At 37.9% G+C, this 16,438-nt stretch overlaps 1 protein-coding gene and 1 pseudogene across 7 annotated transcripts in view; one reads left to right on the top strand and one right to left on the bottom strand.

Annotated features, from left to right (window-relative positions):
- Uggt1 (UDP-glucose glycoprotein glucosyltransferase 1) overlaps positions 1-16,438 on the top strand; it is a 134,826-nt gene that overhangs the window by 54,383 nt on the left and 64,005 nt on the right. For all 7 annotated transcript variants that reach the window (XM_087198852.1, XM_087198844.1, XM_087198859.1 and 4 more), the window contains 6 exons: positions 459-550; positions 2,204-2,354; positions 3,572-3,691; positions 4,174-4,259; positions 8,235-8,370; positions 10,670-10,801. In XM_087198852.1, the coding sequence (XP_087054978.1) occupies positions 459-550; positions 2,204-2,354; positions 3,572-3,691; positions 4,174-4,259; positions 8,235-8,370; positions 10,670-10,801 (717 nt within the window). The remainder of the gene's footprint in view (positions 1-458; positions 551-2,203; positions 2,355-3,571; positions 3,692-4,173; positions 4,260-8,234; positions 8,371-10,669; positions 10,802-16,438) is intronic.
- LOC147829901 (U2 spliceosomal RNA) lies at positions 14,475-14,598 on the bottom strand (annotated as a pseudogene).

Genomic DNA, 16,438 nt, shown 5'->3' with positions numbered 1-16,438 from the left:
TTTATGAGGAACTTTCTTTGTTCCTAAGGCAAAGAACAAGTAAATAGGTCTATTCCCTTAATGCATGGCTTAAGGTAAAAAATACTAGTTTCAGTTCCTTGCAGATAGTTCTGAGAAGTATTATTGACAAAGGAAACTGAAAGAGTACAGTATATTAATGTATCTTGGGGCAGGAAGAAACTTGTTATATTTTTAAATTAAATAGGAATAAAATTTGTATACTTAATCCTATATTATTCACAATCCCTTTTTTAAAAGTGACCCTCAGCCCTTGACTTATCTACTCGCCTCTGATGCTACAGGAAACAAGTGTGGTAAATCTAAGAAGGGTTTGGGGCATACATAGAAAAACATTTTGACCCAGGCATAGATCATCAAGATTTGTATAGATAATAACGCCTAGAAACACAGAAAGTTACTACTTCCTAATAATTTTTAATTTTTAAAAAATTTTTCAGTATTTCAAGGGAACTTTAGGATTACAGCCTGGAGATTCAGCTCTCTTCATCAATGGACTTCATATTGATTTAGATACACAGGATATATTCAGGTATGGATTTTTATTTTCTGTTTATAAGTTTGTGGGGCACGTTCAGATGGTTGTCCCTCCTTGATGCTGCAGGAGGCAAAGGCTGATGGCTTCCTAGGCACCATGTATATGTGGAGGCTGGCCAAATGATCCAATTCCATGTTGTATTTCAGTCTGTCCTCAAGGCCTGAGGCTTCTCAGGGGTGCCCTTTTAGAGCTGTTTTCATGTTAACTATAGATAGAAAAGAGCAGATTCTTCTGCTTCTGAAATAGTGTGAAGTAGGTTTATTCAGAATGCTGTCTCTGGGGTCTCAGCAGGCATTATTATTTGAAGACGTACTTTTTGTTCTTTAAATGTAATACTAAATTAAAATCAAGACTAAATAGCACCGAATTGTCTTTATGATGGAGGTGTGGACAGGTAGAATTCAGATTTTTTGGTTTGTTTGTTTTTTGAGACAAAGTCTTGCTATGTAGCCCAGCTTGGCCTCAAACTCCTGCCTTTGCCTCCCAAGTGCTAAGATTACAGGTGTGTACCACTACTCTTGGCTGAGAATTCAGATTTTATCTGTGGATTTAAAATCAGTACTATTGATACTGTGGCTTCACAGTAGTAAGAACAAAAGCTTTTGCTAATACTCAGTTGTCACTAGGATATTGCACATTATTTTTGTTAAGGTTTTATGCTCATTTGTTGCATTATAGAGGTATCCTCCTTATCTTTTTTGCCTCCTCAACCATTTTCCCATAGTTTTCTCTGTGGGCCTGTGCCAGTTGATGCTGATACTGAAGCGTATATTAAACATAAATAATAAAGTATTTCTTTTTTGTGTATTTTTAAACTTTATTTTGAGGTAGAGATTCACATACAATCGCTTCTTGGCCTTTTGGGTAACATCAAGTGGAGATTCACATACAGTTGTAAGAAATGCTACAGTGATGGAGCATGCCTGTAGTCTCATAATCTCATCATTCCGTAAGGCTGAAGCAGGAAGATCTTAAATTTGAGCCCAGCCTGAGCAATTTAGCAACTTAGACCCTGTCTCAAAATAAAAAATAAAAAAGGCTAGGGATGTAGCTCAGTATGAAGGCCCTGGGTTCTTCAATCCTCAGTACTGGAGGCGGGGCGGGGAGAGATCATAAATTCACATTTTACACTTCATGCTTTTTTTCTTTTTTGCGGAACCGGTGACAGAACTCAGGACCTTGCGCTTGCCAGGCAGGCACAGCACTACTGAGCTAAATCTTTGGCCCTATACTTCGTGCTTTTATTTTTTATTTTATTTTATTCTTTTGGTACCGGGGGTCGAATTCGGGTCCTTCTGCTTGCGAGGCAGGCGCCGGAACCACTGAGCTACATCCCTGGCCCTACTTTGTGCTTTTAAAAGCAGCACAATTAATCTCTGTATTTTTTCCCTCCCTCCCTCTCTCCTCCTCCCCTTCTCTCCCCTCCTCCCCTTCTCTCCCCTGTCCCTCCCTACCAATAACTGAAAAGTATAACTAAGAACCAGAAGCATGTCCTCTGTCTTGTGTACCTTCATGAGATGAAACAGCACTTCCTTTTTTGCTTTCTCAGTCTGACTTAGCATTGAGTTTTAATTAATAGTGTTTTTCATGGCAAGGAATTTTTAAAAAGTTTTTCTGCTGTCTGTCTGTTACTGTTTTTTCCCCTAGTCTGTTTGATGTGTTGAGGAATGAAGCCCGGGTCATGGAGGGTCTTCATAGACTAAGAATAGAAGGCCTTTCTCTGCATAATATTTTGAAGCTGAACATTCAGCCCTCTGAGGCTGAATATGCCATTGACATCAGGAGTCCAGCTATTTCAGTGAGTATTGACAGGGGGGTGGGCAAAGGCCATTCTCTCCAGACATCTTTATTGTACCTCTCTAATTTGTCTTTTATGAGAGTTAAGTTATTCCCACCATCTCTTTCATTGCCATCAAGATTCATAACTGCTTATGTGGTACTTTGTGTATTTAATAAAGTAGTGTCCTAAATGCTCCAAAAAGTTGAGTTGTTTGGCTACTATGGTTAAGACAATGATTTTTCCTCTGCTGTAGGATTCAGCTGAGTACCTCTTAGGAAAGAGTATTTAGTGTTTTCCCAGTTCCATACAGGTCTTGGATGATTTTGTGGCATTTGTGATTCAGACCTGCTATTAAAAATGGAAGTTTTTAGTTAATAACCTTTTTTTTACTAGGACTTTAGTTATTACCTGCTATATGATCTCTCTGAGTTTTTTTTTTTTAGGAGTTCTGTTTACACAATTCATTTTGGACTATTGGGGTGTTTTAAAATTTTTTTATTTTTGGTAACAGGAATCCAACTTGGGTCCTTGTGCTTGCGAGGCAGGCGGTGGGACCACTGAGCTAAATCCCTGGCCATAATTCATTTTGAACCTTCTTCATCTATAAAACAATGTGGATACAGTGCCATCGTGGCAGTCATGGTAAAAAGAGAAAAGGACAGAACTGATGTAGCTAGCAACTAGGATTTTACTGAGCGAGAAATAATGTAGAATGTAGGTGATCATTACTGGAGTTCTTTGTGTATTTTGATGAACACTGTTAAGTTATTCATTTTCCTATTAAAAATGGTTTTACTTATAAAGAGTATGGATAACATCATAAATGTGACATTAGTTTGTTAGAATAAATTGATTAAAAACTGTGTCATCATACATTCTAAATAATCATTTTATCTCAGATTTATTGGTATTTTCTGATTTTTTATTGGTTTTGTTTGGTTGCAAATAACATTACCTATTCTGTGGTTTGTATTGTAGTCACTCATTTTACTTTCTTTTTTTTTTGGTACTGGAGATCGAACTTGGGTCCTTCCGCTTGCAAGGCAGGTGGCGAAACCACTGAGCTAGATTCCCGGCCCATGTAGTCACTCATTTTTCTACTCAGTCTCTGTACCTTTAAAAATGGTCCTGTCTCATGACTCCTTGTAAGATAATTTGCTCATACTGCTTTTACCACAGATTTCAGTGAATTTGACTAAGGTGGTGCATGACCATGCTGTGTTCTTTCTTTTTAGTGGGTCAACAACCTGGAAGTTGATAGCAGATATAACTCCTGGCCTTCCAGTCTACAAGAGTTGCTGCGCCCCACCTTTCCTGGTGTCATCAGGCAGATCAGGAAGAACTTGCACAACATGGTGAGTGACTCCTCGCTGCCAGCCTGTGAACCTTGCTTCTCCCTTGCTCCCTCTGTGTCCGTGTTCACTTCTGTCCTTTACTAGCTGTTTCCCCTGATCACTTCCACCCGTAAAATGCTCCCTGTTGGTACAGGGGGTCCTTAGAAATGAAAATATAAAAAGACAGTAAGGCAGTCTTCATTTTCGAAGGTAGGTGAGTTGATAAAACTTTTTGTTTGGTGTAGTAAAAGAATAGGTGTCAGAAATCTGTAATTCTGTTTCCATATTACCAGCCTAAGTCCAAGAGAAAAATCACTTTGCCCTCCAGTAGCACATTCTTTGAACATAGAGGAAGACAAATGCTATTTGTGTAACTCTTGTTTTATGTGTTTTAAAATAGAAAAATGTTGGCTTCATGTACAGTGCTTCATGGCAATTTCTTTTGGCCCAGGGGCATTTGAATAAATGTCATTTCATGGGTTCTTCTCCCTTTCTCCCCCTAGGTGTTCATAGTTGATCCTGCACATGAGAATACAGCAGAGTTGATTAACACAGCTGAGATGTTCCTCAGTAATCATATACCTCTAAGGTAACACTAGTATTGATTCGATGATATAGCTAATTTAGCTGAGGTTTTGTTTGTTATTCTGCAGTACAAGTCTGGTGCTACTGAATTGCAGGATAATTAATAGTAGGGATCATTAACGGCAGTTTTATCTTTTGCTTGGTATGAAGCCAGTGTCTTTTGAGACTGGGAGTTTATTCTCAATGAAGAGAGGTTTACCCCCATTGAATTATTAATAAGTAGCCTGTGTAAAAGTAGTTTGTGGTTTCAGCTTGCATCTTAGTGGAAGAGAATTTTCCTAGGTGAGTGTCCCCATCACAGAGCTTGTTCCCACTTTCAGCAGCGATACACGGCTTTATCAATAGCTGTTGTTAGACTGTCAAGGACTAGATTTACACACTGTTTATTTCAGTTCTGTTGTCAAATCTAGCAAGAGGACACTAATTCATTGGGTCCACTATTCTTTCAATAACAATTTTCTTAAGGTTTTACATGTAAGTGTTAAGATACTTTCACTTACTTTCTCAGATAATTCTGGTAATTTTACATTGATGAATTTGGAATTTTTAGAAATTAAAAAAAAAGAACTCTTTAGCCAACAAATATTACTGTGTGTTCCATGTCCAGTACTAAGCCAAATGCTATGGCTGTTATATGAACTATATTCCTGCCTTGTTGGAAGAAGTCTTCTGCATACTTTTAAACACTTTAAAAAGATGTTTGACTGGGGAGGCTAAGGCAGGAGGGTCAAAAGTTTGAGTTTATCCCGTGCAACTTTGCAACTTAGGTAGAGTGTGTCTCAAAATTTAAAAAAAATTAAAAAGGCTGGAGATGTAGCTCACTGTAAAGGCCCTGGGTTCAGTCTCTAATACTGGAGGAAAAAAGAGATGTTTGACCAAGTGTTAATTATGTCCAACTAACTATAAGTGCTTTAGAATTCAAGGAGATAAACTATAAACAGAGGACTGGGCATGGTGGTGCATGCCTCTTATCCTAGCACTTGGGAGGCTGGCCTGAGGTAGGAGGATCACTGTGAGTTAGAGGCCACCGTAGGCTACATAGTGAGTTTAAGGCCAGTCTGAACTACACAGTGAGACCCTGTCTCAAGTCAAATAAACAACAACAACCCCCACCCCCATGCAGTCCCACAGCTATGAACTGAGATATTTGGGAAGCACAGCTTTCATGAAGTTGGATTTCAGAGAGGCTTTGAATAAAATAGAGGATATTGATGCTGGAGAAGCAGAAATTTTGAGTTTAGCGAAATTGCTTCATGCAAAGGATGGATGTCACTTAACCAGGTGGAGGAATAAATTACTGAGCTATATTTAGAGCTGTGTTTTGAATAAAGGAGAAATCTAAGAGTGCAAAAGTCAACTCATGGTAGGGAGTGGGCAATAGTGAAATTTTTATTAACTGGTACTGGGGAACGAGAAGAGGGTGTGTGGGTTTAGATTGCACTGGAGCCCTCAGCCAGAGAGGCATGCTGTGAGCAGCTGGGGCTAGGGGTGGGCTGAGGATTGCTGTGCATGGCTGTGGGCATGCACTAGCTGTTGGCATGGCTGTGCAGAGGAGGCCCGGTCTGAGGGACCCCACAGTGGTATTCCACAGTGAGGCCCAGGGGACACAGGCGTCTGAACTTTCTGTCTTAGCCATTGGAAAAGTCTGATGCCCTTTCTACAAATTAGAAACCTGGGGCAGAGAAATTAGTTTGTGAACAGGTAATATTGTTATGATTTAATTAGGTGATACCCCATGTTGATTTACATAAGAATATTTAGAGTTCTTTTTCTACTCATGATTGTTATCACAAATGGGATTTTAAAAAAACAAAGACAATTTTCACTCAAATATAAATGCTCACTTCACCTCCACCCACATATATGCACACCTCATCAGAACCAAACAGTATTAACAATGTGATGTTTGATATATGTGTTTATATTTTCTTTGTTTAAATTAGTAGACCACATTTTTAGAGCCATTTGATTCACTTGTATTGATACATGTTTACTAAGCTCCATAGTGTCCATTAGGATGCAGTGATGGTGTTGCACCTGCTGTGGGTTTTGATAGATAAAGTCAAATATCCATATTACGCTATCTTACAGGTTAGATCTAGTGCCCTCAAAAGTCCCCTGTGCCCTACCTCTATTTGTCCCTCCTCCCTCTATTAGCCCCAGGCCCTTGGCAACTATTGATTTTTTAAACTGTCTTTATAGTTCCAGAATATCATACAGTTGCAGTCATACAGTATGTAGCTTTTTCAGACTTAATTCTTTTACTTAGCAGTGTGCATTTAGGGTTTCTCCATGTCTTTTTTAGGCTTGATAACCTAACTTCTTTTTATTACTGAGTAATATTTCATTATAGAGATATACCACAGTTTATCCTTTTGCCTATTGGTCTTGGGGTTTTTTGCTACTGGGGATCGAACTCAGGACCTTGCACTTGAGAGGCAGGCGGCCATACCATTGAGCTAATTCCCCGGCTATCTTTTTGCCTATTGAAAGACATCTGGTTGCTTCCAAATTTGAGCAGTTATGAATAAAGCTTCTTAAAAATATGTGTGCAGACTTTTCTGTGTATGTAAATTTTTCAGTTCTATTGGGTATATACCAAGGAGCCAGACTGCTGGATTGTGTGACAACTGATGCTTGGCTTTGTCAGAAAATCATACTGTCTTTTAAAGGGGCCAGGCCATTTTGCTTTTCCACTACCACTGAAAGAGAGTTCCTGTCGTTTGCACATCCTCATCAGCATTTGATGTCACCAGGGTTTTGGTATCTAGCCATTCTAATAAATGTGTACTGATATGTCATTGTTTTAATTTGTAATTCTGTAATGACGTAGGATGTCCAAGCATCTTTTTATATGCATATTTGACATGTGTATTTTTTCTTTTTGGTACTGGGGTTTGAACTCAGGACCTTGCACTTGTGAGGCAGGCATGGGTGCCACTGAGCCAAATCCCCGGCCCTGACATGTGTATGTTTTATTTGGAGAAGTGCCTGATCAGATCTTTTGCTTATATTAAAATTTGGTTGTTTTCTTAATGTCAAGTTTTTAAGAGTGTTTATGTTTTAGATACCAGTCCTTTATCAGATGAGTGTTTTTGCAAAGTAGAAATTTTTAATGTTAATAAAGTCCAACTTACAAATCACTTCTTTCATAGACCCTGGCTTTGGATTTAATGTGTCATTGCCAAACCCAAGATTACCATCTTCTCTGTTGAACCCCAGGAGTTTTATAGTTTGGTGTATTGCACTTAAGTTTATGATCCATTTGAGTTAGTTTTTGTGGAGGGTGTACAGTCTATGTAGACTCATTATTTTGCATGTGGATATCTAGTTGCTCTAGCACTGTTTGTTGAAAAGGCCATCCTTTTTCCACTATATTGTTTTGCTTCAGTAGGAGGCCAGGAGCTAGGGTCTTCCATATTGCCCAGCGCAAGTCTTTTTGGCAACCCATCTATAAATGTATAATGGCATCTTTTTGTGGTTTTTTAATTTTAAATTTTAAAATTAAATGAACTTTACCCCTGGCTATGGCTTTTTGCTGTAGGCCAATTATTTTTTCTGCTTTCCTGTTACCTATAATTCTTCTTGCTATTGTTAATGTCACAATTCCTTCTTTTCTATTTATTTTTAAGTCTGAATGTTTTCATTTCCCTTAATATTTATTTAAAAGTAGAACAAAATTTACACCTAAAACTGTAGGAACATCTTTCATGTCAGTAAAGGAATCTTTTCATGACATGGAAATAGGATATTTTAACCATAGAAAAGCCTCAGCCACATTGAGAATCTGCTTTTTCATTTTATAAGTGACACGTGTATACTTGTGCAACCGTATTTGAGAGGATGTGTCGTGTACTTTGCACTTAGGGGTAGTTTTCTTCCTTTAGCTCCAGTCAAAAGGGGTATATAGGAATGCCATTCTCTTCAGCTGGGTGCACTCTTGAGATGTTTCTTTTTCTTCTTTCTGCTTTCTTTCCAGAATTGGTTTTATCTTTGTGGTTAATGACTCTGAAGATGTTGATGGCATGCAGGACGCTGGAGTGGCTGTTCTCAGAGCGTATAATTACGTGGTCCAGGATATGGATGAGTATCATGCCTTCCAAACTCTGACACGTGTATGTTTTTATTCAAAATGGCAATTTAAAAAAAAAAATTAACTTACTCTAAAACAGAATATATGGTAAGAGGCTTCTGTATTTCTGCAGAGAAAAAAATATTTGTGTAAACTCTTTATAGTTTGGATTTTACAGGTTATCTCTACTTTATCACTTCATTGACATTAATAGTAGACTGTTGCGGGCTGGGAATGTAGCTCAGCAGCACAGCACCTGCCTGGCAAGAGAGAGAATCTGAGTTTGATTCCTAGTACCAAAAAAACCAAACCAAAACAAAAAAATAATAGATTGATGTGATTTCAGCTAAGATGAGGTTCCTTAGGAACTAGGACATAGTTTAATATTCATCGTAAAATTCTTAATGACTGATATTCTGGTTTCTTTAACTGGAAACTCTGAAATGCCTCATTTGTGCATATATTTAAGGCATTTACTTGCTCAAGTTCAGAATTCTCTTTATTTTCTTTTTACTAGAAAACTTTACATGTATCAGTTCTTTTGTTTTCAGATTAATGATAACTTAATTTTTTATTTTTTTCTGGTACTGGGAATTGAATTTAGGACCTTGCACTTGGGAGGCAGGCGTGGTACCTCTGAGCTAAATCCCTGACCTAGATTAATGGTAACTTTAAAAAAATGTGTAAAGTTGGGCCAGGGATTTAGCTCAGTGGTTTCGCTGCCTGCTACGCAAGCGCAAGGACCCAAGTTTGATCCCCGGTACCAAAAAAAAAAAAAAAAATGTGTAAAGTAATCAATTTTGCCACTTTACCCATAAAGATGATGTTGGTCTGTGGTTTACATTTATGTTCTGCTTACTGTTTGGAGATTTGTTTGGAGCATCTTTTGTTAGTTAAAATGTTTATTTATCTGGTAAACTTTTCTCAAAGGCCCACCTTGTGCCAGGTGTGGTCTCAGCTGTGGGGAATACAAAGAATAGTAAGGCTTCACCCCTGTCCTCTGAGACCTTGCAGCCTCACAGGGCACATGTTCACAGACGTTGTCATGCAGTGTGGAAAAGAACACAGCTGGCCTTGTGGCACAATACCTTTATTTCACCTGGGCATGGCTGTGGGCCTTTCTGTGGAGTGCAGAGTTGTACAGCCATAGTCCAGGAGGAGAGTGGAAGTCACTTTCACAGGCTGCCAGTCAGATTGGCAAGTTGCTAGTGTGGTGTGAACAGGGCATGGTGGGAGCAGAATGGGAGGAGAAGCTAGTCCTGGAGGCCACTGGAGGCTGGGCAGCCAGTGTGCAGGCTCATTCTGTGCAGTGCATGGAGATGGGTCTGATGAAGGATGGAGTGGCGGAGAGTCTAGTTAATGAACTGCTGCAGTCACCTCCATGAAAAATAATGAGGAAGTTAGTGAGACCGTGGAGAATGAAATAAGTCCAAAAGAAATTACTCAACATCATAAGTAAATAAAGGCTGCTTTTTATAGCTTTTTCCCTCTCCTAGACATATGTATGAAGGAAAAGATAAAATAGATTTTTTTTAATTACAAAAGTACTCACTGTAGAAAGTTTAAATAATATTAAATTTCTCTGCCTCACTTCTCTCCTTTCCCTGATTCTCCTTAAAAGTGGGCATCATGAACAGGTTGCCTTGGATTGTTCTAGAGGTTGATCTGTACATATATGGGCACAATTTTATTTGTTTTTGATTTGTTACAAATAAGGATTTTGCAACTTTTTTCACCCTAAATAAACATCATGGACATGCATTCTTCAATGATTACTTTTCAGTATTTAGATTTTTCTTAATGCATTTTGTGTTTGTGATTTAACCGTGATTGTGAATTGATTGGGTCTTTTTAATTTTGGGGGTCATTTTATGTTTTATTAGTACATATTTGCAGTACGTAACTTCTACATTCCTTGTGGAGAGTTGTTACATGCACATAACACATTTTAATTTTTTATTTTCGTACTGGGAATCAAACTCAGGTCCTTGCACTTGCGATGCAGGCAGCAGAACCACTGAGCTAAATCCGGGGCCCACCATATCTTAATTGTTTTTCTAGGATCATTTTAAGAATATTTGATTTCTAATTTAAGAAAGCATCAGAGCCAGGGATTTAGCTCAGTGGTTTCGCCGCCTGCTGCGCAAGCACAAGGACCCCAGTTTTATTCCCGGTACCCGAAACAAAAAAAAAAGGAAGAAAGCATCTTAATGAGATTTAGGAAAAGGACCATTGCTAATGCAATGTATTATTTCACTTTTTCTCCATTCAGAAACTTTTCATGATGAATATTTAGAATTTGGTTTTTAAAGTGTAGTTGGTTACCGATTTTCTTTCTTCAGGTCTATAACAAGGTGAAAACTGGAGACAAAGTGAAAGTTGAACATGTGGTCAGTGTCCTGGAGAAGAAATATCCATATTTAGAAGTGAATAGCATTTTGGGGATTGATTCTGCTTATGATCAGAATCGGAAGGTAAAAATGCTTTGATACTTACATTTGATTGCAGCATTATGCTGCCCTTCCTCTTTAGGCTTTTGTTGTTGTTGTTGTTGTTGTTACAGTAATGGTGGTGGTGGGTGGTTAAAATGTTCAGTACTTAACATTTGCAAATATATAGCTTTTTTTTTTTTAAATGGAGATGAAGCCTCTTTGTTGTTGAAGCTGGCCTCAAACTTGAGATTTTCTGCTTTTGGCACCTGAGTAACTGAGACAGGCACATGCTGCTGCATCCAGCTAGCATATGAAAGCTTAGAAATCAGATCACGTGTGTGTTTGAAAAAGTGGTTTATATTTCAGTTTTGTGAAGATATCACTGATTTTTAACTTGCTTATTAGCTGTAAAATTGAGAAACAATTTCCTTTTCATAATACAGTAGTAGTACTTGTACGGAGTGTGTTCTAGGTAAATCTGTTGGAAATATGGCACCAAGAGATGGTGTACAGCAGATATCATGTTGGTATTTTTCTAGTTATTTAGGTTAAGGATGGAACTATATTAAGAAATGGAATAAACAAAGTAGCAGGGCCGGGGATTTAGCTCATTGCTTTCGCCACCTGCTGCGCAAGCGCAAGGACCTGAGTTCGATCTCCGGTAACAAAAAAAAAACAAAGTAGCAAAGGGTAGTAAATAATAATAAGGGAAATTTTAAAAATCTTTTATTTAAAGATAATTTTTTTTCTCATAAAATATTAAATACAAGAGCCAGGGATTTAGTTCAGTGGCATTGCGCCTGCCTCTCAAGCACAAGGTCCTGAGTTCCATCCCCAGTACTGGAAAAGAAAAAAAATATTAAATACAGTAAAAGAAGCCAGGCATGGTGGCATATGCCTATAATCCAGCCGAGGAGGATTGCAGAGTATTTGTGGCCAACCTGGGCTATATAGTGAGTTCAAGGCCAACCTGAACTACATAGTGAGATCCTGTTGCAAAAAAATAAAAAATACATAAATACATACATACATATAGTATCTATCTCTTTATCTGTTGCAACCAGGAACAAGTTTGCCAGTTCATTGAAAATTTATATTAAAGCAAGAAATCATGCCCAGAGTGGTAGTGTACACCTATAATCACAGTACTCAAGAGGCTGAGGTAAGAGGATCTCAACAAGTTCGAGCCCAACCTGGGCTACATAGTGAGTTCAAGTGAGTTCAAGGCCAGTCTAAACTATAGCGAGCGAGACCCTGTCTCAAAATAAAAAGGAAAGAAGGATGGAAGGCATTTCTGTCTGGGTTCAGTGGTGGTTGCCTGTAATCACAGCTACTTTGGAGATTGAGGCAGGAGGATCATGAGTTCAAGGCCAATGTAGACAACTAGCTAAACCTTGCTTCAGAATTTATAAAGGTGGGCTAGTTGGGCCAACGATACAGGTCAGTGGTAAAGCTCTTGTGGCACATAGCCCTGGGTTCAGTCCCAAGTACCACAAAACAAAATAACAAAAAACCCTTCAAAGACAAAAAACAAAAAATTTCTAAAGCATTTTAATTTAAGACATATGAAAGTTATTTACCCAGTTTTTGTTTTCTCAAATGAAGAACAAAGCCTTTTGTTTCTCTGTTTGGAGATCTGAGCTATCATCCTTTCTAAATCACACAGAATAAATTGTTTATAATTCCTCTTTCATTTGAGTACAGAAAACTCCAGAGGCTTTTATGATCTTCCCACGTGTTTTAGAGTTGTCTGACCCACACCCAGTTTAGGCTCAGTTGGTTTTAGCCTCTCACCTTTTTGAGTTTTTCAGTCAGTTTATTTTTTTTTGGTAGGCAGAACAACCTACTCTCTTTGTACTCATTTAATTAGTTTACATAAAATATTTAATTGTGTTATTTTGCTAACAAAAGTAGTAGGATTAAGAACAGACAGAGCTGACTGTTGCTAACTTTGTAGTTCAACTGAGAAGAGCAGAATAAGTGGGCTTTCTGGAGTTTTCACCAGGGTAAGTGTTCAGCATTTTTTTTTCTTCTTAGAACTCACAGGGGGAAAAAAAATCACTTTAATGACCAAATATGTATATTTGTACATATATATGAGTAAAACAATATTTACTCTTACTGTGTGGGATGCATTACAAAATATTCTGCTTTGTTTTCTTTCACTCAAAAAATTACCAGTCACAAATCAGTAAACAAATTTAGCAAACCACTAATATTATAACCCTTAACTTTTTCAGAGATTATCAATGCTAATTTACACTTGATCTTAGCCAAAAGGCCGAGAAGTGATTCAATGCTAATTTATAATTAGGGAAATTATAATATAGTGCTCTTCCTTCTTAGAATTACCTTATGATAGTGTTTATATACTCAGAGGAGAAAAACATTAACATAGCCTTATTAGCTTGTTTCCAGTCTGGTACATGCTTTCAGTGTGCTTTAATCTGCTAGAGTCCAGGCCCAGGAGCTAGGGGAATGACTTACAGCTGCATAACAGGATGCTCTTTTACATAGAACTCTTATTTGTGTACAGTATTTCATTTGATCCTCACAACAGCCCTGTGAGGTAGTATGGAAATATTATCAGATTCATCTCACAGATAATGAGGTTAAGCTTCAGAGAGTTTAAATGACTTTCTCAGTTATCACATAACTACTAAGAGGCAGAGATAGAAAAATGTCAACTTTTAGGTTGAGGGCTATTTTTGATAAGCCACATACCTTCTGAGTCTAATCTGACCTTAAGTATTTTTACTACTTTTTCCTCGTTTTCTTATTATTGGTTTTGCTTTGATAGGATATAACCAAAAACCTAGCTGTAAACTTATGTTAAGTTTATGCTTCTCTAACATGAAAACTCATGGCCACAAATCATGTAATTTTTGGAAAGTATTCTTTCTGTGGCTACAAGTAGCACAAGTAATATGAAATATGCTAAAGGCCAAGGAAATTGAAAAGTCAGATGAAGGGATATGAAATGGAATGTATTAGTGGATTTCAGTCCCTCTTAAGCTTTTACTTTGGTGAAAGGGTTCAATGGAGAGCTTGTAGATGAGATGTGAAGCTTTTGGAGAAGATCTAAGTTTTGATGAGGTTATTCAAATTCAAATCTTGAATGCGTAATGATGGTAGGCTATGATCTTCAAAAACTTGGTACTTGATGCTGTCCAAAAGTGTTCGGATTTGAATACCACAGTGTGAATTGATTCATGTTTTTGTCCATTAATGATCTGTGAGTTTCTTTAAATGAAGTCCATTAAATGTTTTGCAAAATTGCCAGGGATGTAAGGCTCCCAGTGAAGCAACTTAGCATGCTATAATAGTGAGTATTTGTTAATTGAGTAACTTAGTTGAGGTCGGTTAGGAGATCTACTATAAATTGATCCAGGTTTTAGAGAGACTAACAAATCATGAGTTAGCAAGAACAAGACATAAGAATGAATACCAGAGAAATTTCTGAACTATTTTGGAACAACTAGTAAAGTTTTAATTTTAGAACATTTAAAAGTAGTATTGAGTAACTTCTGTGTGGCAGCCCTACTGCAAGGTTGAGCAGGACATGCTGCCTGCTTTTGGTGAGTTCGCATGCCTTAGTTGGAGAGACAGACGGAGGAGAGCAGTAAGTTGTGTCGATGGTGGTATTCTGACTGCTCGCACCTGTGCAGGGAGGCCCAGTGCTGCAACTGGCAGCTCTGCTGATTTGGGACAAGTAATTGTGGAAGGCTTCTTGGAGGCTGTGACACCAGCCAACTTTGTGAATTCATGTTTCTAGAGGAACAAAGGTTTATTATATGTGTACACTACACTTGATCTTAGCCAAAAGGCCGAGAAGCGATTCTTATATGTGTATACTAATGTTGAGTACAAAACTAATTAAATACTGGCTCTATACCAATACCTTTGAAAAGATAAATTTTTAAAAAATTTTATTAGTACATATGTGTAGTACATAATGATTATACTCATCATGGGGAGTTGGTACATGGAACGTAATGCACCTTAATTCTTTTAGCTTCCTCTTTCCTGTCTTCTTTCCCCCTGAGGAAGCCAGCCTGCCTTCCTTCTTCTGTGCTGTTTTTGATTCTGTGTTGTGGTGTTGAATCTGCTTGTTTTAAGATACATTAAATCAGGCTCAGAATTAAAGCTGGTAATGAGATCTCAATGGCCTGAAAATGGTTCCATTATTGTATTCCAACCTTCTGTTCAGTCACTCATCACTTTTTCAATTTTTCTTTTTCTTTTTGTTGCAGTTGAAGTCCTGGGGATTGAATCTGGGGCTTTCACACTGAGCTGCATACCCAACACTTTCATAATTTTTTTTAAAGTTTAGAGCCTAGCATGGTGGTGCAACCCTGTAATCCCAGCACTTGGGAGGCTGAGACAGGAGGATCGCAATGAGTTCAGGGACAGCCTGGGCTACACAGTGAATTCAAGGCCACCCTGAACTGCACAGTGAAACCCTGTCACATAAAAACAAAAACAAGCTGGGGATTTAGCTCAGTGGTTTCTTCCCCTGCCTCGCAAGCTCAAGGACCCGAGTTCAGTCCCTGGTACAAACAAACAAACAAACAAAAACAAAAACAAAATTTTGATACAGAGTCTCACTAAGTTGCTGGGCTTGAGTTTATTATCTTCCTGCCTTAGCCTCCCAGAGTGCTAAAATTAGAGGTGTATACCTCTATGCAGGGCTGGGTTTTTTTTTTTTTCTTTTTCTTTTTATTGTTGGGGATGGACTCCAGGGCCTCATGCATACTAGGCAAACACTCTCCCACTGAGCTACTTCCTCAGCCCCTTTTCTGTGTGTTTGTTTAATGAGATAATATGAGCACTCAGTGATTTTTCTTCAGGTTGATACAACAGCAAGAATAAAACTAGAAAATTATTAAGTGCAGTAAAAGGAAATAATTACTTTGAGAATATCAAAGATTTCAGAGAATTAATGGAATTTTCTCTTATTTCATACTTGGGAAATGCTTAGCTCACATTTTCTCTTATTCTATTAAGAAAAACTATAAGGAGCTTTTTTATTGTGGATAATTGTTATATTAAATATATTTGTTTTGGGGCTGGAAATATACAGTGGTAGAGTACATGAGGCTCTAGGTTAAATCCTCAGTATCTCTTTCACATACATACACACAGACACAAATACACCCTGTTTTCTTGAAAAATATTGATACAGTGCAAGTTGGGGAAAAGGGTCTTTCTACATGTTTACATCATGTAAATCTTAATTCTGCTGAAGAATCAAATGAGACTATCACAGACCAAGCTCCTCAGTAGTTTCCCAGACTTAACCATTTTCTTCTTCTGTATGAACTGGAGGTCTGTCCCTAAAGAACGAATCATACTATTTATATTTAAGCCATTTACTTTCCTAGCTATTTGAGTGAAATACTGTCAAGGCAGTGATATGAGGAGGATCTGAGAGGTCCTAAGAGTCTGATGACTGACAATTTTTAAGCTATAGAAGTTTACCCCACACAATAAAGTACAAGAGAATGGATTCTCTTAAAATGGTTATTTTTAGGGCAGGGGATTTAGCTCAGTGGTTCCGCCACCTGCCTCGCAAGTGGAAGGACCCGAGTTCAATCCCCGGTACCAAAAGAAAAAAAAAAAAAAAAATGGTTATTTTTAGAAAAAAAGACTTTTTAGCAAACATCATTGTACTTATAA

This window comes from Heterocephalus glaber, unplaced genomic scaffold (assembly GCF_053883595.1).
Source record: "Heterocephalus glaber isolate CG9 unplaced genomic scaffold, H.glaber_assembly_v1.0 deba00000347, whole genome shotgun sequence".
Classification (NCBI taxonomy): domain Eukaryota; kingdom Metazoa; phylum Chordata; class Mammalia; order Rodentia; family Bathyergidae; genus Heterocephalus; species Heterocephalus glaber.
This window is presented reverse-complemented; position numbering and strand designations above follow the sequence as displayed.